Below are 26,712 nucleotides of genomic sequence, written 5' to 3' on the forward strand. Positions count from 1 at the left end.
GCTTCACTAGTGACCATGTAAATATGCTGGTTATTTCTAGTGTATCCCTGGGAGTACTACATTGGACATGAGTAATAATTACAGTATATGGAGGCAATTTTTTAATTGTCGAATATTAAACAAGCAACTGAAGAGGAAGAAGGGTCAAATTAGGAACTAGATTGCTCTATTGATCTTATGGTTCCCAGTCTTTGCGGGCGGGGGAAACGTGCGTTTTTCTGTACAAGGAGTCTTCTATGGCCTTCTGGAGGCCCCTGTAACGGACTGTCTCTCCGGGCTGCGGGGCTGGGGTAATATGGTGGTGCCTTGTTGTCTGTTGTTTCACTGTTCAAAATGTTCAATAAAAAAAAATAAAAAAAAGTCAGCCGGGAACGTGAAACAGAAAGTAGTGTGTGGCGTGTTCGCAGCAGCCTAGGAGTGTGCTTCCGAGCGCCCTCTGCTGTTCGTCGGCCAGTAGAGCGGGCGGAGTCTCGGCCTGAGCCCGTGACACGCTCCGTCTGACTCCGGGGATCGTCCGGAGCTGTGAGGCCCAGACCGGTTCCGTGCGGACACGGTAAGACGACGAATGCCCACGTCTAGGTCCAGTGTGCGGCCTGCCCGCGGTATCTCGCGCTGTCTCGGCTTTCTCCGTGGACTTCTACAGGGACAGGCCTTGAACTCTAGGCTGGGGAGCAGGCCTGCTTCTGGGACACGGAAGATCTACCGGAGACGGTACCCGGACTCCTGTCCTAAGCAGATCGATGAGCCGATTAGTCGGACCCCGATAGCAGGACGATCACATGGTGGGGATTGTATAGCTGGGAAGGCATCCGTGTTGTAGTCCGGTCACGGGCCAACATGTCTGCCCTGCTGTGTTAGCAGGCTGTGGCCATTAACCCTCACTTGTCCTGCGCCCAGATGTAGTGCTGCCTCATCGGGGGCAATCTGATCGGGGGGAACATTACGAGTTTCGGTTAATTAGTTTGAACCATTTAACTAATTAATGGGGTGTCCGGATTCCACACGCAATTCCTCTGCAATAAAGTATAGATCAGGGACCAGCAACCTCCAGCTGAAACTACAACTCCCAGAATCCTCCTTTCACTTCTATGGGAGATACAAGAACAGCTGAGTATGTGTACATGCTGGGAGTTGTAGTTTCACAGCAGCCAGAGTGCCGAAGGTTACTGATCGCTGGTATAGGTCACGTGACTGCTGCAGCCAATCACTGACCTCTTAGGGGTACTGCTGAGGCCAGTGATTGGCTGCAGCAGTTACCTGTTTTCATTGTGATGCGGGGGAGTCAGAGCGGCGCTGCGGGAGCTGTCAGGTGATTAACAATCTGTTTTTTGTGTTGTCCGGTCTCCTTCTGACAACCCCTTTAAAGGGCTCCTCTGTCTGTGTGCTTTGTGTCGGGGGCACAGTACTCACTATGAAAAGTAATAAAAAACACCACTTGTAGGAAGGCAATGGTGGTGGGGGTAGTACAGTGACCCCAAGATGCCGGCATTGAAAGTGGTGGGGTCCAGCATTTGTCAAGCTCCTCCCCCAATATTCCAGATTTTTGGTGTAGTGAGTAATAGGGACATGCCCTTAGAAAAAGATCATTAGTGCACCACGTTTAGACGTAGGCCGGGGGTCTCAAACTCTGCCCGATATGTGGGCCGCACATAGAAATGATTGTTAATAGAATATAACACTACAGGAGCGTCCCGAGGGCCACAAAGACAATGCCCCAAACATCATAGATAGCTATACCAATAGTAGTAGTGCTCCCAATGGTAATAGTGCCTCCATGAGTAGCACTGTCCCCCATATTGTGCCCAATAATATTGCCCTCACAGTACCCCCAGTAGAAATAAGGCCTCGCTATAGTGCCCCAGTACTAATAAGGGCGATCTATAAGGCAGCCCTATAGATTCCACAGTAGTAACAAACCCCCCTGTAGTGTCCCTAGTAGTTATAGTGGCCCCAGTATTCCCAGTAGCTCAGTTAGTTATAATGCCCCCTGTAGGAGCACATGTGTTTAAAAAGCCCCTGTAGTGCCCCCAGTCGCATGTATTATAATGCCCCCCTTGTTGGACTCTGGCTTGTACTTATGCCCCATTAATTATAATGCCCCCAATGCCGTGCTCCCACCCGTATTAATGCACCCAAGTAGAGTTCTATGTAATATAATGCCCCCCCCCCCCCCCCACACGTAGTGCCCAGGCCTGTATTAATGCCCCCAGTAGTGTCCCATGAATTATACTACCTCCCAGTACTTCAGCCTGTATTAGTGTCCACGTTATAAAAAATAAAATAAACTCCTGTTCACGTCTGCGATCCAGGCCACGGGCCTCTTCTGGCCTCACAGGCCTCTTCTGGCCTCCAGCCCGAGTTGCTGCATGCAGACACATCACCGCAGTTTCCTGTGCCAGGTCTCAGGCGGTGCAATGACGTGGTCATGAACGTTGCTGCCCTGACGCAGGTGTCTGTGACCACCTCATCACGCCGCCAGAGACCCGTTACAGGAGGTGGCTGCTCTACTGCCTCGGGTCACTAGGCCTGAAGTCTGTGAGGCTGAACAGCGGGGACGGGAACTATAGGCTGCAGTGGCCGTAAACTACTGCCTTGAGGGATGCTCATCTCGCCTTATGGCTCCAGGCCGCAGATAAATGCTTCAGGGGCCACGTGTTAGGCTACACTGGAGTAACATACAGTAATGGTAAATGTGGCCCTGTGTATACACCGTATAGCGCCATAGACGATCATAAGATACGAGTCTGTGGGTTCATGCAGATACTGGAGGGATGTTACATTATAAGTAAAGAAAAAAATCCTGTTCATATAACGTGCTCCTCTATGGAATACACTGCGTTATGTTCAGTCCAGGATTTGAGGGGGTGGAGCATGAGTCAGGCATTGAGAGAACCTTGTGTCATGCACCTCCCACTCATGTCTTGCGCTGCACATAAGACAGAACTAATACATGAATATGCTTTCCGTGTTCTCTACGTGCTGGGTGACTGGGCGATCCCAGCTTTCCCAAAAAGTGATGTGAGAAGAATCCAGGATAGTTTATGCTCCGTTCACATGGCCATTCTTATTTCTACCGTTCTGCCGGATCACTCGCCCATGGGATGTTTGGATGAACGGTGACAGCAATCACCCGAATAATGAGCGGGGAACATTCATCGGGTGATCATGTCGTTCTGCCCGCATGGAAAGTCATCCTTCCTGTGCAGCACATCGTTCTGGAAACACAACAATCTGCTGCCCGGGAAGAAGGGATTTCTATGGGGATAAGAGATTGCTTGCGGTAGTGATTTCTGCATGTAAATGGGGCCCTACTCTCCACTGATATGAGGCACTTCGGGAGCTTCTGCCACATTATGTGTACGTGTAAAAGGATCCTCACTGCCATGGCCGAGATGCTGTGGTCACTATTGACCGCGGCATCTGTGGAGTTAGGTCTGAGGCCCACTGCTTATCTCCAGGAGCCTGGTTTCAGTCAGTGCCAGGCTGCCGCGGTGATCTGGAGCACTGTGTCCTCGTGGCCTGTCCAGTCCCTGTGCCAGGATTAGTGGTGCATGTGGCAGGGACTGGACAGAGCTCGCAGGCTGTGCGGACACCGCACTCCAGACAGCAAAGTCTCATGCGTAGAAATACACCTGAGAGATTTTGTAAAATTGCTTGTACAGTCGTTACTGCGACCATGATCCCAGTTCGACCCCATTTACTTCCATTACTTGTGAGTCAGGCGAGTCATGTGTTGTGTCACCGCCTGTACTTCCGTGTAGCCCTAGACCACACATGACAAGTATAATAGATTCATTTTCAAGAGGATCCACATTGTCCTTACAGGTTTAATAGTGGGGTACATTGGGGTTTGTGTTATTGACTGTAAGGGTACAGCTACACAGTTTTGATAAAGGGTGCGTCCAGCTGCGGTCGAAACCGCGTTATCAATTAGACTGAAGGAGCCTTTTATTTAAAGGAGTTTTCTGAGACTTAAAGGGGTTATGTCATCATGGGTGGTGGTCTGACACCCGCGACCTCCGCCGATCCGTTGTTTGAGAAGGTAGCAGCACCGCACAGTGAGCACACGTTCACCAGTCACGTGGCCTTCTTTCTGTCCGCTGCTGTATGTCTATGGCAAAGCAGCAGCGGACAGGAAGGGAGACCGCCGTGCACGCGCCGTCTCCTCGTACAGCTGATGGGTGAGAGTGCCAGGAGATGGACCCCCGCTGATCTAATATTGATGACCTTTCCTGATGATAGGTCATCAATAATTAAAGCCCAAACAACCTCTTTAACAATTAGACCCGCCATACAGTGCAGTCTTCATTAGTTAAATAAAAGGCAGCTGTGGCCTAATTGGCTGCGCCCTGAACGGCTCACGTGTCCTGTGTGGTCGTAGCCTAAGGGTACCTTCACAATGGTGGGGTTTCCAAACAGAATTTCTCTGGATTTCTGTGCAGGTTTTCCTGTATCCCCACCAAATCGGCACCAAAATCCAGTTGATTTCAAAACCCGTACAGCAGGTTTGTCAAATCTGGACTGAAAAACAATGCTTTTCCTGTCACCGGTCCGCTGAAATTACAGAACCCAGCACAGGTGTGAACATGGCCGTGAGTTATACACAGAATATATATTTTTATTCCCCGATCAGTCATAGACCAGGATGTGACATTCACAGACCTTTAGACTTGGTTCCTCACCAGCAGTCCGTCATAGCTGGCACACACCGGCTGTTTACCCTGACTCAGAATGACACATCGTAACTTGTAAACTTCATTTACCGGACCTGTATTAGGCCTCATGCACACGACCATTGTTGTTTTCAGTTCCGCAAATTGGGGATCCGTTGTCCATTGCCGTTTTTGTTTCCGTTGTGTCTTCCGTTTTCTTTGGTGGACAGCCCAAAAAAAGGAAGGTAAAAAGAAGTGCAATTTTAATATCCCCACCCAGGATACTGATTCTACAAAAAACAGACGCGGATAACAGACGGTTGTACATCTGCATTTTTGGCGGTCCCATTGTCTTGAATGGGTCCGCAAACCGTTTTTTCGCGGACAAAAATAGGACAGGTTATATTTTTTGGACGGACCGGAACTACGGACCATGGATGCGGATAACAAACAGTGGACTATCCGCATTTTCAACGGCTCCATAGAAATGAATGGGTCCGCATCAGATACGCTAAAATCGGCGGAACAGACGCGGAAACAAACAACGGTCGTGTGCATGAGGCCTAATGGAGATGAAAGTCTTTGAAGTTGTGTAGTCCGTGTTCCCAGACCTAGTCATATAAAATGGAGTCTGTAAGCAACCCCAGCACCCAGAATATCACTGGATGTCAGGGTACGGCCACTCCGTGAATATTCATACAGTGGCCGAAAACGTACATGGGAGTTCTCATCCGCACCCCAGGGAAAATCTCCATGACTGAATCCACACATCATGGGAAGTAAACTGTGGTGCGAATTTTAAAGCGATTGCTGGGGGCCTTTCGGGTAGACCCTCCAACATGTCAGGACATGGCTTCCAGCTCCTTCACTCCCCTGCGGCCACTGCAGTTCTCCTTTCTGATTTGATGTGGTCACGTGACTACTGCAGCGGTAACATCTCCCCCATGTGTCACATGACCCAGTGACATGCCACATAGGGGACAGGTCACAGCTATTGCCAGTCATTAGCTGCAGCGGCCACATGACCCACACCAAACCAGCTGTTGCAGCAAAGTTGTACCTGATGCTGGGGGTGACAGGTCCTCTCTAAAGGGGTTCTCCAGGAATTAAGAAAATTAAAATACTTAAATATTACTTAATTATAAATATATTCCCAAATACCTTTCATTAGTTATAATTGCTCGTTTTGTCTGGGGAGCAATCATCAGGGGAAGCAAAATGGGCGCCGTCCTATTAGTGCACACAAAGCCGGTCCTTATCACACAGCAGGACAAGTTACTTCAGAACACTGAGGTAAAGAGCTGCCTCTTCCTCCTCTCAGCTCTGCTTGTCAGGGATTATGATCCTCAATACAGTTTAATATGATCTTCAGCTGAGTTTTAATCTACACCAGGGTTTTACCTTTGATATCCCCTGCACTACCAGAGGATGCGCTTATGTATGATGGGGCACAGGCATTGTAAAAAATTAGGCGCATCCTCTGGCAGCCCATGTTCTTAGGGTACTTTCACACTAGCGGCAGGACGGATCCGACAGGCTGTTCACCATGTCGGATGCGTCCTGCCGCTATTTTGCCGTGCCACAGGACAGCCGCTCCGCCCCCCTTTGACTATAATGGGGACGAGGGCGGAGCTCTGACGCAGCACGGCAGTTTGCGGTGAGAGGTCAATGAGGACGAAGCGGCGGTCTGGCGGCACGGCGAAATACCCTGTCGGATCTGTCCTGCCACTAGTGGGAAAATAGCCTTAGGTGGAGTAGATTTCAATCATTTACATTGGCATTGGTGAATTTGCAGAGGCCATGCCCGGTCACAGAACATGCCACACTTATCATATTAGGTTATTGCCTTGTGTTAACCCCTTAGTGTAATACTGTTTATAGTGCTATTGATTGCTCTGTAAAGCTGGGGATGCACCTTTGTGGTGGAGACCCTGGAAGATTCTTCGTTGTACCCCCCGGCAGCCATTACTCCAGGCGGGTGTTAATTACAACCTGTTGAACAGTCCAGTTGCTCGGTAAAGTGATCCCTTCTCCTTCTGACTTGATGATAGTTTCTTGGTGAGCTATGTATAAGCATCCATGTTCATTTGGCTGGTTAAGGCCCCATGTACACAGGCTTCACACAGTATCCCCCCATCGGGGGTCACTTATCAGACCAGTCTTTGACGGCCCCTGTGCTGCCGGAGGAAGACTTCATTATAAATTAGGGGCATCTCCAGCCGTCCCTGTCCTTACTGAAGTAGTGTTTGCTCCTCTTTTATGCCCATTTCCAGGTATAAATGTCAGTAGATGTGCCCGCTCACACCACTCCTAAGGTTTATTGTGCCAGATTGTGTCATAGAAAACGGATCCATCCCCATGGACTTACATTGTGTGTCTCAACAGATCCGTTTGGCTCAGTTTCGTCAGAGCGGACGGAGACTGATCGGAGGCAAACTGATGCATTCTGAGCGGATCTTTTTCCATTCAGAATGCAAACGAATCCGTTTTGGACCGCTTGTGAGAGCCCTGAACGGATCTCACAAACGGAAAGCCAAAACGGCAGCTGGTTGTGTGCAGGAGGCCTTAGACAGTTTGGTCCTGGAGACATTGGGCCAGATATATCATTAGGCAAAGTCACTTTTGTGGAGTGGAAAAGTCGCAAAAAAGTCCCAAAGGCTAAAACTGCGCACAAATTTGCGACTTTTTTCTGCTCTGCACTATGCTCGCCAGTTTTCTGAAAGTGGGTGTGTTTTCGTATGTAAATGAATCTCTAGACAGATTTACTATTGGGACTTTTTTAAAAAGTCGCAAAAAAGTCGCAACTTCACTCCAGTGAGGACCATGCTTATCTTATGAGACTTTTTAATAGAACATGCGACTTTTTCATAAAAACGTGCGACTTTTGTAAAGCTGCTTACTGACGGATAAACTGCTACCGTCAAACCACATTTATTACAGTCTTAAAGGGCCGATCATAAATCTGACTTGGCTAAAACTGACTTTAGCCATATGTGAAAGTGGAGTGAGCTGTCAGAGTCGTGATAAATCTGGCCCATTGTCTTTGTACCTGAAAGTCACCTGAGCCTCCCAATGCACCTACAGTCTAATAATAAAACTGGGAGTTTGTTTAAGGATGATCGCCCGTTGAGATGCTGTACACTACATGTCTATATGTAGTGCAGTCACTCTACTGTGCCATGTGCCACTTGTGCATGGGGTGGGGGAATAGGGGCCCACCTGGCTCATGGGCCCTCCAAGGGATTCACCTTCTCCCTTGTGGGCCTGTCTGAGTCTGGTATAATGGATCCATTTTCTTTCTTTCTTTCTTTTTTTTTTTATTGCATAGAATAGTGTCCAGCATTTTATGCTGTTCTTGCTGTCCCAGGGCATTGGAAACCTGAAGGAAAAAGTGTGCACAGAGCCTTACCGGTATACTGCATCGCATGGCAGTGATCCACTGCTTAGGCTGGGTTCACATCTCCGCTTTTCACTGGCGTTCACTGTATCCGGTATAGCCAGATACCACTGTGGATCACCGGATCCCGACTCACTCTAATGGGATCCGGTGGGGATCGGGCCACTTTCTGGCATATGCCAGGCTTTTGGCCAGACAAAAATGCTGCGTGTTTTTTTTTTTTGTCCGTCTGAAATTCAGCATTTACACCTGATACAGTGAATTCTGGCAGTCTGTTCCTCTGCTGGAACACATAGCCGAAATGAAAAGCGCAGATGTGAACCCAGGTCAAATGATCTCCTTGACATCTGGAAGGGACAACTGGCATGAGACTGTGGTGGCCATTGCTAACGCCTAGAGGAAAAATAGAGACAATGCAGCAGCACCCTGCAAATCAGATAAAGTACAATAATGCCAAAAATTATAGAGTGGGCTTGGCATGCATGTTGGTACCTGCATCCCTTGTAATGGAGGCCATTATGGCACCAAAAATGGTAAAAAGCAGAGTGGATCCAGCATGCATGTGGATCCAACACTCCCTGAACTTTATGGTGGCCATTATGGCGCATAACAGGTAGTATTTAGTGTTAGGACCCGTCTAACAGAGATCGCCTTGACGTTCGTCAGACGGGCTCAGATGGTTTTGTACAAAATGCCAAGCATCTCACTTTATAAATAAGCGTAGCATTAGCACTATATAATTTTTGGCATTATTGTACTTTATCTGATTTGCAGGGTGCTGCTGCATGGTCTCTTTTTTTCCTCTAGGTCTTTGCCATGGCGGCGTGCACCTGCGCACTGGGAGGTGCTGACCAACGCCTGTTATGTAGTAGCAGCAGTGGCCCCGAGCATCTCGCCCACATTAGGTACCTGCACACGATTGCAGATTTCAAAATGTTTTTATTGTGGTTTTTGGTCCAGATTTGCTGTGGATTTTCGGCAGATCTCACCCTTGCATTGAAAAGGGTAACATTTGCACAATTGACATGCTGCTGATTCCTAAATCCGCACAGCAGGTCAATTTCTACCAGGAAAAAAAGGCAAAGTGTAAATGAGATTTGTCTAATCTTAATCACTTTGCTGGGACTGTATTATGCTGCTTTTTAATTTTTTTTTGCATAAAAATCTGCTGAAAAAACGCACGTAATCCGCATTAGGTTTCCTTGCAGATAAAAATGGAATACAGTAGCAGGAAAGTGTATTAGATTTCACAGATTTCATGTACACTTTGCTTTTTGATTTGCCATAATGATTTTAAAGTCCCACCTTTTATAGAGTCGTTTTCCCCATAGACTTCACTGGGGTTGTTTAAACAGAAAATCTGCAACAATTAGTAATAATTTCATGCAGATTTTGTGCATACAAATGTGCACGATGTGCAGGGACCCTAAGGGGCCCTTATGCTCTGCCAGGTTCCCAGAAATCTCAGTGTTCTTTAGAATTCTGTAATCTTAGAATTCCATGGTGGTTCAAGATCTTGTATCTGTGACCACATTGATGAGATTTTTGTCATTAAAGAGTTTCCCTGAGGTTTTCATACAGCTGATAGGTGGGGGTGACGGGAATCAGACCCCCGTCGATCTGTTATTTTTTGTTACCTTTTCTAAGGATAGGCCATCAATATAAAAATCCCATAGAGAACCCCCTTAAAGAGTTTGTACCGTCAGCCTTTGTACCTCACGCGCACACACATTATGGCTCCATAAAAGTTGGGTGGGAACTTAGACTCCATTCACACGTCCGCAATTGGGCAGAACAGGTGCGCACCCATTTATTCTCTATGGAGTGCTGTCTGCATCCGCATTTCCGGAGTGCGCCACCGATCTTCCGGTCCGCAGCTCCAGAAAAAATAGAACATGTCCTACTTGTCCACAATTGCGGACAAGAATAGGCATTTCTATGGGGGTGCCGGCCGGGTGTATTGCGGATCTGCAATACACTACAGACGTGTGAATGGACCCTTAAAAGGGTTTTCCAAGACTTTAATACTGCTGACCTATCCTTTGGGAAGGTCAACTCATCAGTATGTGATTGGTGGGGTCTGACACTCAAGACCCCCGCTGATCAGCTGTTTTTAGAAGGCATCAGCGCGAGCCTTCTCCGTGCTCACCAACCACAGCAATGTACATTGTATAGCGGCTGGGCTTGGTATTGGATTCTATGTGACGGATGAATGTGTCGTCACTGGCCCAAGAAAAGCTGAGAGAAGGCCCATGGGAGTGCCGGTACCTTCTCAAACAGCTGATTGGCAGGGGTTGCAGGTGTCAGACCCCTACTGATCACATACTGAAATCTATGGCACAGAGCGATACAGCATAGGTCCAAACATGCCTTTAAATGGTGTTTTCCGAGACTTTAAGGCCTCTTGCACTCGACCGTATGGCTTGTCCGCAAAAAACGGATCCGCAAAAATTACGGATGACGTCCATGTGCATTCTGTTTTTTGCAGAAAAGAACAGCTGGCCCTGATAGAACAGTCCTATCCTTGTCCTTTATGTGGACAATAATAGGAAATGTTCTATCTTTGAACGGAAATCCGGAAACTGAAGTGTTTTTTTTTTTTTTTTTGAAGATCCATTAAAATGAATGGTTCTGTATACAGGAAAAAAAACATTTGTGTGCAAGAGGCCTTATCCTCAGGATAAAAAAAAAAAGGCCAACTTCCCAAAAATAACTTTTTGTTTATTTATTAACTTATCAGTAAATATACAGTCCCACACAGCTCTATATACATAAATTTAAAAATATTATCGGGGTCAGAATATGGTGATTTTTATTTTATTTTTAATCAAAACACACAAAAACGATAAATATGAGGTATTGCTGTAACCATACTGACCCGGAAAATGAAGGTAAAAGGTCAGCTGTACCTCATAGGGGATGCCATAAAAACAAAACCCATAAAACTTTGCATGTTTTTTCCATTTCTACCCCATTTGGAATTTCCCCAGCTTCCCACTACATTGCATGCAAAATTACAGAATTTTTCGCCCTATAAAACGCACCTAGGTTTTAATGAAGAAAAACAGGCTGATGTCCTCACACTGTGTGCAGATGAAGACCAGGGAACGGTGAGCACAGAACCAGCACAGGGAGCGCTGTATCCATTTTTCCGGAACTGCTGTACTAATGAGCGCTTCCATAATGTAAGCGGTCATTGGTATTCGCCTCTGTTTTTGATGGGAAAAGTGCGTCTTACAGGGCGAAAAATATGTTAAATGGTGCCAGTAGAATGTAAATCTCCTCTCACTAAAACAAGCCCTTATATGTAAACAGAAAAATAAAAAGGTTATGTCTCCGGGAAGGCAGGGAGTAAAGAAATGAAACAATCATTGCGTTCTTAAACACTGTTCTTTTGTAATCCTTACGGTAGTTGTAATTAGAGTTTATAGTCCTTGTTTGCCATATGTCTTTAATAAAGATACATTTCTCACTATTATAGTTTTCTTGGGCCATGTATTTTGTAGGTTCTCCACCTTTTTCATATCCGCCTGTACTGATTCATCACTTGGTTTTAGGCGGTCACTCCAGTTTGTCCACAGTTCCTTGCTTCCTGGATGACGCAGCATGCCATGTGAGTGTAGACAAGTCATTCCTGGTGGGGCAGCTATTCTATGAAGATTAGGGAAACAAAGGTGACACCTTTGTGCTTATTAATAGCTATTATTACAGGGAAGGTAATCATATGTTTACACCACATCCTCCTCCTAGGCAAGGGATCGGCACACTCCGGCACTCCAGCTGTGGGGAACCCCAGCATGCGTCTTTGCCTGGCTGTTCTCAGAATGCCTACAGATGGGAGTTGTAGTTTTACCACAGCTAGAGTGCTGGAGGTTGCTGATCTCTCCTGAGCGCTCTGGTCCACCTTTTACTAATTGCAAAGATGGCATAAGCTTAACCAGACTGTCTGGACCTGCACCAGATGTATCACAGGGGCTCGAGCTGGATGATAAATGTGATGCAAGGACTTTATTGGGTGGCTTACTTTTGGACATGCCAGAATTGTGCTGAAATTTTGGCACACAATGTCTCGCTCCTTTTACCAAACCTTGTTACCGAGCTCGTGTTCAATTCCAAGTGGTACCTTGGAACCAAACCAGAGTTCGGTACCAAGGTTTTTTACAGTACGGGGTAGATCAAACGTTGCAACTGTCTTTTTTCCAGTATTCACATAAGGAAAACGTAGTGGACTTCACCTCCCATCAGATCGACATGTTTCAAACCACCAGGTTCTTAATCACGACCACTCTGTTTGTCCCATATGTGCAGCTCGCATAAACCTCCAATGAAACAGTGGGGGCAGAGGAGACCCCAATTTCTGGTATGGGCAAACTACACCTAACATACAAGTGACATTAACCCTACAAATAATAAAAAAATAAGGTAGAACACATGTGCACACATGGTAAAATGTATTGGTTCTAAGAAAAACTCCATCCACAACATCTCCGATCTAAATCATGGGGATGTTAGGACTAATTCTATGATGATTCAAAACCGCATGGTGTGTACATGGTCCTCACACTTTAAAGGGAACCTGTCACCGGGATTTTGTGTATAGAGCTGAGGACATAAGTATGCAAATTACCCTGAGATGAGCCCAGCGTGAAGGAGCCCAGCACCGCCCCGCATCCTCAGAATCTCCTCCTTGCTCCCCGACGTCAGACAGCCAGAGCGCCGGAATCTCGCGATGCGCAAGCTAGCGCATGCGCAGTGTCCTTATAGTGTTTCTTCCCTCTGCTGGCATCAGCCTCAGGGAAGTAGCTGCGCATGCTCTAGCTCACACATTGCAAGATTGCGGCGCTCTGGCTGTCTGACGTCGGGGAGCAAGGAGGAGATTCTGAGGATGCGGGGCGGTGCTGGGCTCCTTCACGCTAGACTCATCTCAGGTTCATTTGCCAGCGCTGCCTCCCCTTCACTGTTTACCTTCTAGCCGTTGCATCTGCAGCTGTGAGCAGGTGTAATTACACCCAAGCCGTCCCATTAATTTAAATCAGGGATGCTCAACCTGCGGCCCTTCAGCTGTTGTAAAACTACAACTCCCACAATGCCCTACTGTAGGCTGATAGCTGTAGGCTGTTTGGGCATGCTGGGAGTTATACTTTTACAACAGCTGGAGGGCTGCAGGTTGAGCATGCCTGATTTAAATGGTACGGATCGCTCCTATACAGCGATCCGTACCATTGAAATGAATAGGGGGGTACTAGCTCTCCTTAGGGAGAGAGCGCCTTAATCAGCGTGAGGAGACTTATAGACCATACATGCTCCTCTGGATTTCTGGGAGGAAAGGGATGCAAATGAGGTCTTAACAAGCTCTGCCTCTGGTGGCATTAGAGGCAGAGCTTCTTAAGAGCTCATTGAAATGAATAGGACGGTTAGGTGTAATTACACCTGCTCACCGCTGCAGATGCGACGACTAGAAGGTAAACAAAGAGGAGGCAGCGCTGGCACGGTGCGCGCGCCTTCTCTTTAGACAGCTGATCAGTGGGGGTGCCGGGTGTCGGACCCCCGCCGATCTGATATTGATGACCTATCCTGAGGATAGGTCATCAATAAATATAACTTGGACAACCCTTTTAAAGGGGTTATCCAGAAAAAGGTATTGTGGTTGGGCTTAGACCACCCGGCCTAATGTGATAATGATGACCTGAGGATAGGCTAACACCTTTAAACACCTGTGGCAAGTGATCAGCTGAATTTGGCCGATCATGCCATACGCATGTAATTTTGTTGTACTATGGACAAAACTTTCCTTCTGGCCCGATAAGTCTGCTATTAACACGAGTCCCGAATGATCGTTTGCACTGTTATGATGGGATGTGGTGAAAGGATCCAAACTTCAGTCTTTTAATGAAAACGTTTATGGGGGAGATTTATCAAAACTTGTATGAAGGAAAAGATGGAAAATGAAAAGCGGACTCTGGTTGCTCTGGGCAACTAAGTACATTTTCCTTTTCACCGTCTACTCCTCTCTCAGTGGGTACCTTATCTGCCCAGATTGCTAAGGTCAGGTTTTGTTAGGTCTGACATCATCCCTTGATGACCACCTTCTTTATGTAAGGCCTCATGCACCCGACCGTATCCGTCTTTGTGGTTCACAAAACACGGATACCGGCTGCGTGCTTCCTGCATTCTCCGCTTCCACAGATCCCGCGCTATATTACAAATGCCTATTCTTGTTCACCCTATTTTTATTTTATTTTTTTGTGCGGCCATGGAATGGACAGCACACCGGTGTGCTGTCCACATCTTCTGCTGTCCCAGTGAAATGAGCGTATTCACATCTAATCCGCAAACAACGCGGTTAGATGTGGTCTGAAAATACAATTGTGTGCCTGAGGCTTTACACCTCTTTCTGTGCCGGAGCCAGGGTGTGAGGTCTGAACAGGGGACCTGTGCTATTAAGTCTCTGTCCAAATAAACTGAACATGCACCAGCCCTTTATGGAAAGGGTCTGTTCACGTGGACGTCTGCCGTTTCTGGAAAACCTTTTCTTAGAACTCTGCCTTGTGCCGGTCTCTTGTTATTCCTCTTGGACATTTCTGAATAGATTGACAACAGGATGCTGCAGGGCCTCATTTAATTGGCCTGCTGACCAAGCAGATTTTCCCTATTTAAATGAAATCTGCAATGGGTAGGGCATATGGGAACTTAAACCGAACACATCCCAAATTCCACACAGAATTTTTTTCCCCAGTATGTGAATTGAATTTTTAAAATCTCCTTTCCGTTGTGGAATCTTTGGTATGTATTCTGCAGTTGATGAACGGCCTATGACAGATATAGGGGCTATACAGATTGTCCTCTTCTGGTCTCCTACCAGGCTGCTGAATGGAGTTCAGTGCATACGTAATCAGCTTAAACCAGAGGCTGGCACTTCACAAGCGCCTGTGTTTCTCTGGCCAGGCCGGGATTAACCTGTTTGATCTGTAACATTAATAACCCATGGCCTCTCTGTGCTCCCTCTCTTTGCAGGTGAGGGCCCCAGCAAGACTGATAAGACGAGGAGCTGAATAAAGACCTGCCAGGACGGTCCGTGTGGAAGCTGCTGTCCACTCAGATCCGTCATGGCCGACGTAGATCCGGATACGCTGCTGGAATGGTTGCAGATGGGGCAGGGGGATGAGCGAGACATGCAGCTCATTGCCTTGGAACAACTTTGCATGCTGCTGCTCATGTCTGATAATGTAGACCGCTGTTTTGAAACGTGAGTGTTCACATTTTTCTGTTTTTCCGTCCTGTCTATATTACATGTTCACTTTATTGGATTTCCAAGAGCGTTTCTGTCAGCAGATTGGTACCTATGAAGTCGGCGGACCTTTCGAATGTGCGCTTAGCAGCTGAAGACGTTAATGTTGGTCCCATATTTATATGTGCCCGCATTGCAGAGAAAAATGTTTTATTGTATGCAAATGAGCCTCTAGGAGCAATGGGGGCAGTTGCTGTTACACCAAGAGGCTCTGCCCTCTCTGCAACTGCTGCGTCTTCTGCACTTTGACAGGACTAGGCAATGACGTCATCACACCTGGTCCTGTCAAAGTGCAGAGGGTGCAGCATTGAGCCTCTAGGTGTAATGACAACGCCCCTGTTGCTCCTAGAGGCTCATTTGCATATAATAAAACATCATTTTTGTCAGCAATGCGGGGACATATTAACAGTAATGGCCAGTTTGCAGTGTTCGCCGACGAACACATGCGATCTGCCATCTTTATTCCCACGTCTGGCGCTGCAGAGGTAAGTCCTTGCCTGTGCCTGCGCCACGAGCAGCTCTCAAACACCTGCGGTCACCGGGAGCAGGCAGTTCCGAGAACAGCCCGATGGAGGTTTTTTTCTCCCAGGCTGTGAGCTGTGTGCTGCGATTGGCCAGCGCTGCAGCCTAGGAGAAGGAGACCCCCACAGGACAAGGGAAGACCTGCCTACTATAACTTAAGGAGCAAAGGTACCGGAGCCTATAACGAGTGAACGGAGCGGCGCCCGGGGAGAATAGTAAGTGCAGTGAGATCCCGGGCGCCGCTCTATATGGCAGCATACTCAGTTCACATAGTTTATACAAGTGAAAGGTCCTCTTTAAAGGGGTTATCCAAGACTAAATTGCTCCCCCATATGCAGGGCTCCTCACAGTGAATATACTTACCTGGTCCCCCTTTAAATTACCTTAATGTAACTGTTTTATAATTAATGTCATTCAGTTTTGCTGTGTGTTTTACCTTTACTGGAAGAAAATGATCCATAAATGCAAGTACCGTATTTATCGGCGTATAGCACGCACGGGCGTATAACACGCACCTTCATTTTAGAGGGAAATTTCAGGAAAAATAAATAAATTTCAAATAAAGCCTCTGATCTGCCCCCTCTGATAACGCAAACCCCCCCCCCCTCCCTCCCCAGTATTAATCATTGGTGGCAGTGGCCACAGGGTCCCCCTCCTCCCCCCCATCATTGGTGGCAGTGTCAGTTCCTATCGGAGCCCCAGCAGTGTAATGCTGGGGCTCCGATCGCTTACCATGGCAGCCAGGAGTCACGCTACTGAAGCCCTGGCTGCCATGGTATGTTAGTGAGCAGAGAGCAGCGCATTATACTCACGTGCGCTGTGGCCGCCGGTCGCTCCTTCTCATAGGTCTGTGCGGCGCATTGCTAATGCTGTAAGCATTAGCAATCCGCCGCACAGACAGAAGAAGGAGCGACCGGCGGCCACAGCGCACGTGAGTATAATGCGCTGCTCTCTGCTCACTAACATACCATGGCAGCCAGGGCTTCAGTAGCGTGACTCCTGGCTGCCATGGTAAGCGATCGGAGCCCCAGCATTACACTGCTGGGACTCCGATCGGAACTGTGGGATATGGCCGGCACATTCATTGGTGCGCAGTGGCCACAGTCCCTCCCCTCCTCCTCCTACTCTGTCCTCGTTGGTCTTCAGCGGCAGCCGCTCACAGTGGGGAGGGAGGGACTCCCTCCTCCCTCCTCCTCCCTCCGCTGTGCCGGCCGGCTCAGTCCTGCCGCTCTGGCCTCCGGAGGACACGTTTCAGCCCTAATCGGCGTATAACACGCATACATCATTTGCCCCCTATTTTCAGGGGGAAAAAGTGCGTGTTATACGCCGATAAATACGGTATGTTGTTTCAAGAAATGCATGCATTAAAAAAAAATTTTTTTGCTGCTGCCAAATGTCGCAGCTGTGGTGTGTTTTAGTTGCAGCACAAAATACACCAAAAGCACTTCATTTTTTATTTTTTTTTCCAACAACAAACCTGCGGTTATAGTCTGTTTACTTCCAGCAAAGGGAAACGCACAGATTTAAATTACCTTGAACCCTTCACAACATGTGACATAATAGTGTGTCACATGTCTGGTATTAAAGACGGCTCCCCCTCTGGAGGGGCTCCATAGGAACATAGCGTAAATCTCATAGACCCCAATGCATTTTGTGAGAAGCAATCTGATTATCGATTATTCAAGTTTCTTAGGGGAACTATTAAAAAGTATAAAAATTATTTATTTTTTTAGAAATCTAAAAATAATAATAATTTTATATATTTATTTTGTACTACTACTTACCATAAAATCTGTTTCTCTTCCATTCATTGGGGGACACAGGCTTGACCTTGGGTATATATTAGGACTGCAGCTAACGGTTATTTGAATAATCGATTAGTTGTGGAGAATTTCATCGCTTAATCGGGAAAAAACACCAAAATGACAAAAAAAGGGGTTTATATGATTGTACTTGAAAAATTGTGTTCAAAGGCCATATTAAAACAAATTGTGGATGGACACTGTTATGGGGAGGGGGATCAGTGGATGGACACTGTTATGGGGAAGGGGATCTGTGGATGGCACTGTTATGGGGTGGGCGGCTGGGACAGGGTCAGAGCCACTTGGCGGTGGAGCAGAGCAAGAGAAGCATAGGGGATCCAACTGACTGGATGGGAATTTTAAGAGGCACAGGCAAAATGTTGCATGGAAGTGACCACTGGCTTTGGGGCCTGGGATCTGGGTTCGGACATAGTGAGTACCTGTAGGAAGGGGGAAAGAGCTTACCTGGCCTATGTCCCTTACTGTAGCCTGTCAGGAAAAAACCTGTTGCCAGAGTCCTCAGAGGTCCTCCCGAGCAGGAGATGGGCGGAGTCAGAGAACAAGCGTGAAGAATTTGCGCCAGAAAGCTGGATGAAGTAGGGGCAAAACGATGTTCCCCGCCCCCCTAATGGAGTCGGTCGCCCGCGATAATTAAAAGGAGCGCTGGCGCACCCACTGGAGGTCTTTCCTTCTCACCCTCTGTATAGATGCGGTGCAGCAAGGATCTCTGGCCGAGCGGAGGTGTTGGCCGGGTGAGAAGTACCCACAGCAAGCAGATCTGAAGTAGGCTGCAGTAGAAGCCAGGGCCTCAATTTACAAGCGGCCCTGGGAGAGGAGAGAGAAACAGGTGGGGGCGGGCAGGCGTCCCGGGGGAGGGAGGGTGTCTGTGACAATAAGAAGTTTAGCAGGCACAAAGGGCTACCCTTCAACCCCCACCCCCTCACAGAAGAGCCACCACGCAGCCGTTATCCCTTTCCCCGCCTGGGGGGGACAAGGCTTCGTGGGGAGGGCTGCTACATCGGAAACGGAGGGGACTTGTCGTGGGTGGCCGTGGTGACCCGAAGGCTGGCGGGATGCAGAGGCTTTAGGAACCTCTGATCCTCCTTGACTTCTGGAGAGCAGCAGGCTTGGGGACCCCCTGGTCTCCCGTCTCCTGGTTGGGAGTTCAGGCAGCTAGGACTGCCTGTAATCCTACTAGAAGAAAAAAAATAAAAATCAAAAAAAGAAAATATCAGTAGACCTGCAAAGCAGGGAAGTCTGCCTCCTACCGACACTAAGCTAAAACTGTTTTAGCTTAGTCCCAGTAGGAAGGGTATAGCTGGAGGGAGGAGCTCACTTTTGTGCTTAGTGTCGCCTCCTAGTGGCAACAGCTATACCCAAGGACAAGTCTGTGTCCCCCAATGATACGGATGAGAAATATAAATTTAAAAAAATATAGAAAAAGGATAATCGCCCCCTTTTTCCAAAATCAAAATAGATCAACAATAAAAAATATAAACATAATGGACATCTGCACGTGCGAAAACGCAAAAAATATTTATCCCATATAATCGGGATTTTTTATTTATTTTTTATTTTTTCAGTGTTAAAATGCAAGAAAAACTATACAAATGTGGTATCGCAGTAATTGTACTGATTCGGAGAATGAAGAGCACCAGTTAGTTCTACCTCATAGTGAGCGCCATAAAAACTAAATTCCTAAAACTGTGGCTGAATCATGTTTCTTTTCCAGTTTCACCACATATGCACCACATTACTAAAACTAAATATGCAATATTGGATGGTGGTACATTTTGGTAACTCAAGCTATATCCCTTCATTAAATTCACTGCTTGTATTTGTGCTTTGTTTTTTAGGTGTCCTCCCCGTACTTTCCTGCCAGCTTTATGCAAGATTTTTCTGGATGAGAGTGCCCCGGACAATGTGCTTGAGGTCACCGCCCGTGCTATAACCTATTACCTAGATGTATCTGCTGAATGTACCAGGCGTATTGTGGGTGTTGAAGGAGCCATAAAAGCACTCTGCAATCGACTCGTGGTTGTAGAGCTGAATAATCGGACAAGTCGGGATTTAGCTGAACAGTGTGTGAAGGTAAAAAAAGAGTAGTTTCATATGTGATTAAGGCCTCTTTCACACTACAGTATGTTGAATTCAGTGTTTTGCGTTCCGTTTTTCACGGATCCGTTAGTCCGTTTTTTGCTTCCGTTGTGGTTCCGTTTCCGTTCCGTTGTTCCGTTCCGTTTTTCCGTATGGCATATACAGTATACAGTAATTACATAGAATAAATTGGGCTGGGCATAACATTTTCAATTGATGGTTCCGCAAGGAACGGATACGGAAGACATACGGATGCATTTCCGTATGTGTTCCGTTTTTTTTGCGGACCCATTGACTTGAATGGAGCCATGGACTGTGATTTGCGGCCAAATATAGGACATGTTCTATCTTTTCAACGGAACGGAAAAACGGAAATACGGAAACGGAATGCATACGGAACACATTCCGTTTTTTTGCGGAACCATTGAAATGAATGGTTCCGTATACGGACCGTATACGGAACGCAAAAAACGGACCGCAAAACGGAAAAAAAAACGGTAGTGTGAAAGAGGCCTAATTCTCATTATTTATATAGCAGCAGCATATTCTCTCACACTGTACAGAGATTCTCATTATTCTCTGTCCCCAATTAGGCTCAAAATGTAAAGGCATATGCACAAACACACACAGAGACGTGACGACTGATTTCATAAAAAGGTGAATGGGGGGTTGTTAACATCACCCATCCACTGGCGCCTCTCCAATCTCATTGTTCTCTACTTTCTTGTCACAAGTTGATGCACATGAAATGGATGGTAATGCCGTTCTGCAAATCACTGATTCGGGGCACGTTGGTTGCCAGTGAAGCGGGCTTTTCCAACCATTTCCTGTGTGTTGAACTGGAAAAAGGGATGTAGAGGGTAGTTGGAACTGGAGCAGTGACTGGGGATGGTTAAGGTGAGTAATAGTTACATAGTTGTTAAGGTTGGAAAAAAACAAAAGTCCATCAAGTCAAACCTGTGATCATGCTAGATTGATCCAGGGAAAGACAAAAAAAAAAATCCCTATGAGAGAAAAAAAACATTCCCTACTCCAGATGTGGCAACCAGAACAAATCCCTGGATCAATGTCCATCTTCCATTTTAAGGAGGAGGTGAACCAAAGGGAAAGGGTGTGTAGAACAAGATTTCTGCAATTGCCATAAGCCTCAATGTTCTTAAAAAGTAATCTAAATCCTTTTCTGAAGCCATCTCCTGTATTTGCTGTGACCAGCTCCTGTGGCTATTCCAGAGATTCACAGCCCTTACTGTAAAAAGAAATGCTTGTCGCCTCTTATGACTGAATCTTTTTTTCTCCAGGCGTAGGGAGTGACCCCTTATTTTTTGAGGGGTTTACCACAGAATAGCTTCCCTTGATGTTTTTTTTATGGTCTGTTTATATATTTGTACAGGTTAATCATTTCCCTCCTTAGACATCTTTTTTTCAAAGCTAAATAAATTCAGTTCTTTTGCTCATAGCTAAGATCTTCCAGGCTTTTATGAGTTTAGTTGCTCTCCATTGCACTTTTTCTAACTCCAGGGCATCCTTTTTATAAACTGGTGCCAGAACTGAATTGCGTATTCCAGTTGAGGCCTCACCAACGCTTTGTGTAGTGGCAATGTTACATCCCTGTCCCACGAGTCCATACCTCTTTTAATACAAGACAAAATTCTGTTGGTCTTAGAAGCAGCTGACTGGCATTGCGTGCTGTTTTTTTAGTCTACGATCAACTAATATACCCAGATCCTTCTCAACAAGTGACTCTCCCAATTTCTCGTTAATGTCATTGGGGGACACAGCACCATTGGTATATGCCAGCTGCCACTAGGAGGTGACACTAGATATCAAAAGGTTGGCTCCGCCTAGGTGGGCTATACGCTCTCCACAGCCACTAGGCTAATCAGTTTTAGTCTAGTGTCCGTAGGAGGCACACATGACCTGCTCTGTTTGCAGGTCTTGCTGCTTTTAATTTTTCATTTTTATTTTATTCTTTTTTTCCTTTTTTCTGCAGGTCTCGGCCTGCTGCAGGATGGGGCTCCATCGTGGATTACCACTTTAGTTGCACCCCATGCGGGCGCATACTTGTAATACCTACGCCGGTCCCCCATTACTGCATCCGCAGTGGCATGCCTAGCAATCCCACTTAAGTGTTGATTTTGCCAAAGGGGTGACCCTGCGGCGCCTGAACACTCCGGACGGAAGACTCTCCCCTTCGTCCCTGCCCCAGGGTTCCCCCAGGTTAAACCCCCTTTTCTTGCCAGGGGATGGGATTCATTTTACTTGGGGGGCCTTCTTAGGTCCCTCCTTTTCCCCCTTGGTTATCCTTCTCCTCCCTGGCCACCCATGCCTCTCTTGGCCTTTCGCTCTACTTTAGTCCCCGGCTTCTGCCAGGACTAGGCCACATCTTCCCCGGCCTGTCCCAGGGCCCCTGGTGCTCATTTTGCCCCCCCCCGAGTGTCTCTCCTCCCCTTCCCCCTCACCCGTTCTTTTTCATTCCGGAGGGCCCCCGGTCTCCCGTGGTTCCGGTCCGCTGACTGCGCACTTTTTCCGGCCACCTCATTAATCAAGGCTCGACTTCTTTCTCGCCTAGGCCGCCTCTTCTCCTGGCTGCCCCCCTCGCTTTCCGGGCTTTTTCTTGGCCCCTCCCCGCTCCTCTCTGCTTATGGGAGGGGGTTCTCTTCCCCTCCTATCCCAGCCAAGCGTGGGAATTAAACCTGTGGGGGAGGTTTTCACTTAACCTCTTTTTCAAGAAGAAAGAGCCTCCATCTTGCCAGCAATCCTCCTTGCACGCTTCTGCAGCACCTCTTATGCGACACGGCACCTGGGCTCCGGTAGGACAGCCTCTGGCTGGCTGTTTTTCCTTTTTCGGGCTCCCTATCAGCCCTCATTTCCTCTTCCAGGGAGGACTCTCATTCCTGGTCGCCATGTATTTTACGTGAGCCCGTTGTCGATAAAAGCTGCCATCCGGTCAGCCTTCCCTGTTTGTGCGCAGTAGGCCCTTCATGTCTCCCATGCTGAATGGGCCTCTTCCCTGTCTCACGCCATAGGGAACCTTGTACGACTCCCAATCCATGGTGGAGTCACTAGACCGCTTGCCTGCCCAAATTGCGGCCGCCTCTGCCCCTCCCAAGGACTCCTCAGCGGACGGGGCATGCTCACATTCTGACAGTATGGTGGAAGACCGCCTGATGCTCTGTTCAGAGTCAGAAATAATGCAGAGGTGTCCCCTGAGGAGGCTGAAGATGCGGCAGGGGAGAATACGTCACCAGCCTCAGACCTGTCCTGGGGGTGACCCGAGGAGAAGCGGGACATAGTTGTGACAACCTGCAAACGACCTCGGGTTGTCACAACTATGTCCCGCTTCTCCTCGGCATCCTCAGGTCACCCCCAGGACAGGTCTGAGGCTGGTGACGTATTCTCCCCTGCCACAACTTCAGCCTCCTCGGGGGACACCTCTGCACCATTTCTGACTCTGAACAGAGCATCAGGCGGTCTTCCACCATACAGAACATCTGGGTGGTCAAAGACAAATGCCCACTGAGGAACCTCTCCTCTTTAGGGTTGGTACCCCTTTAGTGGATTTTCAGATGACACTCCCCTGACTGCACAGGATATTATCCACACAGGTAAGTCAGCTTGCCGCCTCTCCAGTACATGGCGCTTTACCTGTCACCATGTTTAGCACGCCAGCACACCTATGTGGTGACCCAGGTACGTACGCCTTCCCCTTCACAGTACTGGTACCACTGCCAAATGCTGTATCCAGCAGACTTTCCTCGGTCCAAGGTATCTCCTTTTCAGCTGGAGTAACTTCTCTATTCCAGGGGCTATATTCAACACACTCTTCTAGTCGGAGAGTGTTCCAGGCCACTGTATTACTTCTCCAGACGCTGTAGCCAATACACCATCCTGGGGGTAGCGTGCACCACGCAACATATTACTGGGGAGCCCTGGTTCACCATATTACTCCTTTATCTGTAGCCATGTCACCTGTCCGGCTCTAGTGTGCGCCATGCAGCCACCTTGCTTCCTTCTTCAGTAGGGTACCTGTACAATCTCCAGATGCCATTGATGTAGCCATTCCATCTCTCTGGTTTTTAGTCTGCGCTACACAATGTATTACTCCCTTATTGGGTAGAGTACATGTACCATTTCCAGATGCTATAGCCTTTACACCTGTCTGGTTTTTGGTCTGCATTACACAGCCGTTTTACTCGCCATTACACCTGTCTGGTTCTAGTGTGCATGACACAGTCATTCTACTCCTTTATCAAGCGCAGTACCTATGCCATTTCCAGATGCTGTAGCCATGTCTCCACTCTCCTTATCATGTTCACAATGCAGCCAGATTACTCCCATTCAGGCGGAATATTTGTAGTATCTCCAAGTGCTGTGCCCTATTGGTACAATCTGTGGCCCATAGGGCTCCTGCATTGCCCTTTCCTGGCTCTAATGTGTGTTAAGCAATCATGTGGCCCCTCTTCATGCGGAGTGATGGTACCATCCCCAGACGCTGTATTCATCACTCTTTTCTGGTTCTAGTATGCATCTGGCACCCATTACCATCGTCCTCGGCGGTGTACTTGTTCTATCTCAAGGCACTGTATCCAACAAACCATCTTGGTTGTAGTATGTACCTGGTACCCATATGTTCCTTCCTTTCTTGGGTGGAGTAGAGTTGCAATTGTTAGATCCAGTATATTGCTGGCCTTTTCAGATCTGACACCCGGTGCAGTACCTCCTGAACCAGGCCCTCTGAGTGCACCAGGTCTTCTCATTGCCCCTGTACTAGGCATAATTTTTACTTTTATTGCTTGACGCACTATTTAACAAGACTTCTCATGTAGCCACGCCCGCCTGTGAAGGAGCCCAGCACCGCCTATGTCTCTTCCTTTCATCAACGAAGATATGACACGATGGATAGCCGTAATCTCGCGATCATGCGCAGTTCTTTCTCTGAGGCTGATGCCAGCACAGGGAAGGAACACTATACCGGCACTGTGCATGCGCGAGCTTGTGCATCGCGAGATTATGGCTATCTATCGTTGATGAAAGGAGGAGACATAGGCAGTGCTGGGCTCCTACACAGGCGGGCGTGGCTGGGCTCCAGGAAGGTTAGTACAGCCCCTTGGACACATTCAACACTTATTTACATATCTATAAAATCCTTTTTAAAGAAATTAAAACCACACAGCCCTATAGGACACATATATTGCGGTGATCTAGCTGTGCATGTCCGCAGCTCTATAGCCACAAACCTGGTGACAGAATCCCTTTTAAGCCTGTTTTTTTTATTTTATTTTTATTTCTTCCTCCCGGGTCCCCATAGACTCTTCCCGTTTGTCCAGGTCAAGTACCTGGTGTCTGGGAGTTTAATGCTCTGTTTGCAATTTGCATCGTATTGGCCACTTTTGGGATGCAGCTTTCCCTCGTTTTGAGAACTGTTCCTCCTTAGGCTGTTATGTTTAGAGTCCTCTCCCTTCTACTCCAATATTTCTCAGATGTGTGTCTCCGCTTGTGTTACCAGGGCCTGCTACTGTGTCCCTTTTCCCTGAGACTTCATGTGGCCAGGGATATCTCTGGTCTTACATTTCACAGCGATATTTTATTAGTTTTTCGGAGACTCGATCCTAGTCTCTAGTGTTTTTGGTCTGCAACAAGTTAGTTTTTTCCTTGCTGGGTAGTCTTTCTGGTCAGGTTCCTTTGCTTTCCAGGCCTTATAGAAGCGCCTTCCTTTTGCTGAGGGGCGGTCCACAGGGTCTTTTAGCTTCCAGGAAGTTTTTCTCTTTGGTTAAGGACTGCTCCGTCCTTTTTCCAGGCATTTTTTCTCCTGCCAGGTACCCTCATAGTCTAATTTTCTTGTTGTGTCTGTCCTCCTTATGGATTCTCCTCCTGGAGCATCCTTCCATATGCAGAGTGCTAGCTCGTTGCCAACAGACGTTGCTGTGTTACTCTCCTGTTTCTTCAGGAGGAGCCCTGGTTCTTCCAGATCCTTCCTCAGGCTCTTTAGTGCGCACTTGTTCAACTCTTGGTTCTTGCGCAGGACATCTGCCTTACTCCCTATCCCACCTCGGGAGGAACCGGGTGTTTCCCCTTGTTCCTTCTTGGGCTCTTTTCCCAGGCACTTGTCCTTGGAATCCTGACTGTCTCCTATATTTTTTCATTTTGGAACCATTTCATGCTATGGCCTCTCCTGGTCCGGTTGGGTCACAGGGTTTTCCAGCACCTGCACTCAACTTTTTGCATGAGATTTCCTTTCCGCCCTCCGGGACTGCTTTGGGACGTCCCATGGTGCTGTGTCTCCCAATGACAAAAACGAGAAAATTGGATTTTTGTCATTGGGAGACATGGTGACGTCCCATGGTGCTGTGTCTCCCAATGACAAAAACGAGAAAATTGGATTTTTGTACTTACCATAAAGTCCCTTTTTCGTTCAATTTATTCGGGGGACACAAATCCCACCTCTGTTTTCACTTATTTTCCTGTCACCGGGCTGCTGTTCTCGTTTCCTTTCCCGGTCCAGGACATGTTGGTTCTTTGCTTTTGTTTCTCTTTTCTACTGCTATTGGTACAAACTGATTAGCCTAGTGCTGTGGAGAGGGTATAGCCCACCTGGGCGCAGCCAACCTTTTGATATCTAGTGTCGCCTCCTAATGGTAGCTGGGCATATACCCATGGTGCAGTGAATCCAATTTTTACTCCCCCTAGGACATATGCTGCAGGCAGATTATTAGCCCCCAGGTGCATAACTTTACATTTACCATAAACGATGAGCACTTTTCATCTAGAACCACTATGTACATACACTTTTATTAAAACATGTCATATACAGAAAAAATTAAGACAAAATTGGGTCCCTAAAAAATGAATGGTAGCATGTGGTTGGGAGTCTACTCTTTGGATGCAGTCACATCTATCGGGGTGATTTCTCACCTCGCTTGTAGCTTATTGCAACAATATCTCTCTTGAGAGACT

The 26,712-nt window shown here is 47.4% G+C and overlaps 1 protein-coding gene across 3 annotated transcripts in view; it reads left to right on the top strand.

Annotated features, from left to right (window-relative positions):
- The first annotated feature begins 395 nt into the window (after window positions 1-395).
- The window catches only part of HECTD1 (HECT domain E3 ubiquitin protein ligase 1), a 71,024-nt gene continuing 44,707 nt past the window's right edge, over window positions 396-26,712 (top strand). For all 3 annotated transcript variants that reach the window (XM_044272080.1, XM_044272082.1, XM_044272081.1), the window contains exons 1-3: window positions 396-553; window positions 15,064-15,295; window positions 19,518-19,752. In XM_044272080.1, coding sequence (XP_044128015.1) covers window positions 15,156-15,295; window positions 19,518-19,752 — 375 coding nt within the window. In that variant the 5' untranslated portion in view covers window positions 396-553; window positions 15,064-15,155. The remainder of the gene's footprint in view (window positions 554-15,063; window positions 15,296-19,517; window positions 19,753-26,712) is intronic.

This window comes from Bufo gargarizans, chromosome 11 (assembly GCF_014858855.1).
Source record: "Bufo gargarizans isolate SCDJY-AF-19 chromosome 11, ASM1485885v1, whole genome shotgun sequence".
Classification (NCBI taxonomy): domain Eukaryota; kingdom Metazoa; phylum Chordata; class Amphibia; order Anura; family Bufonidae; genus Bufo; species Bufo gargarizans.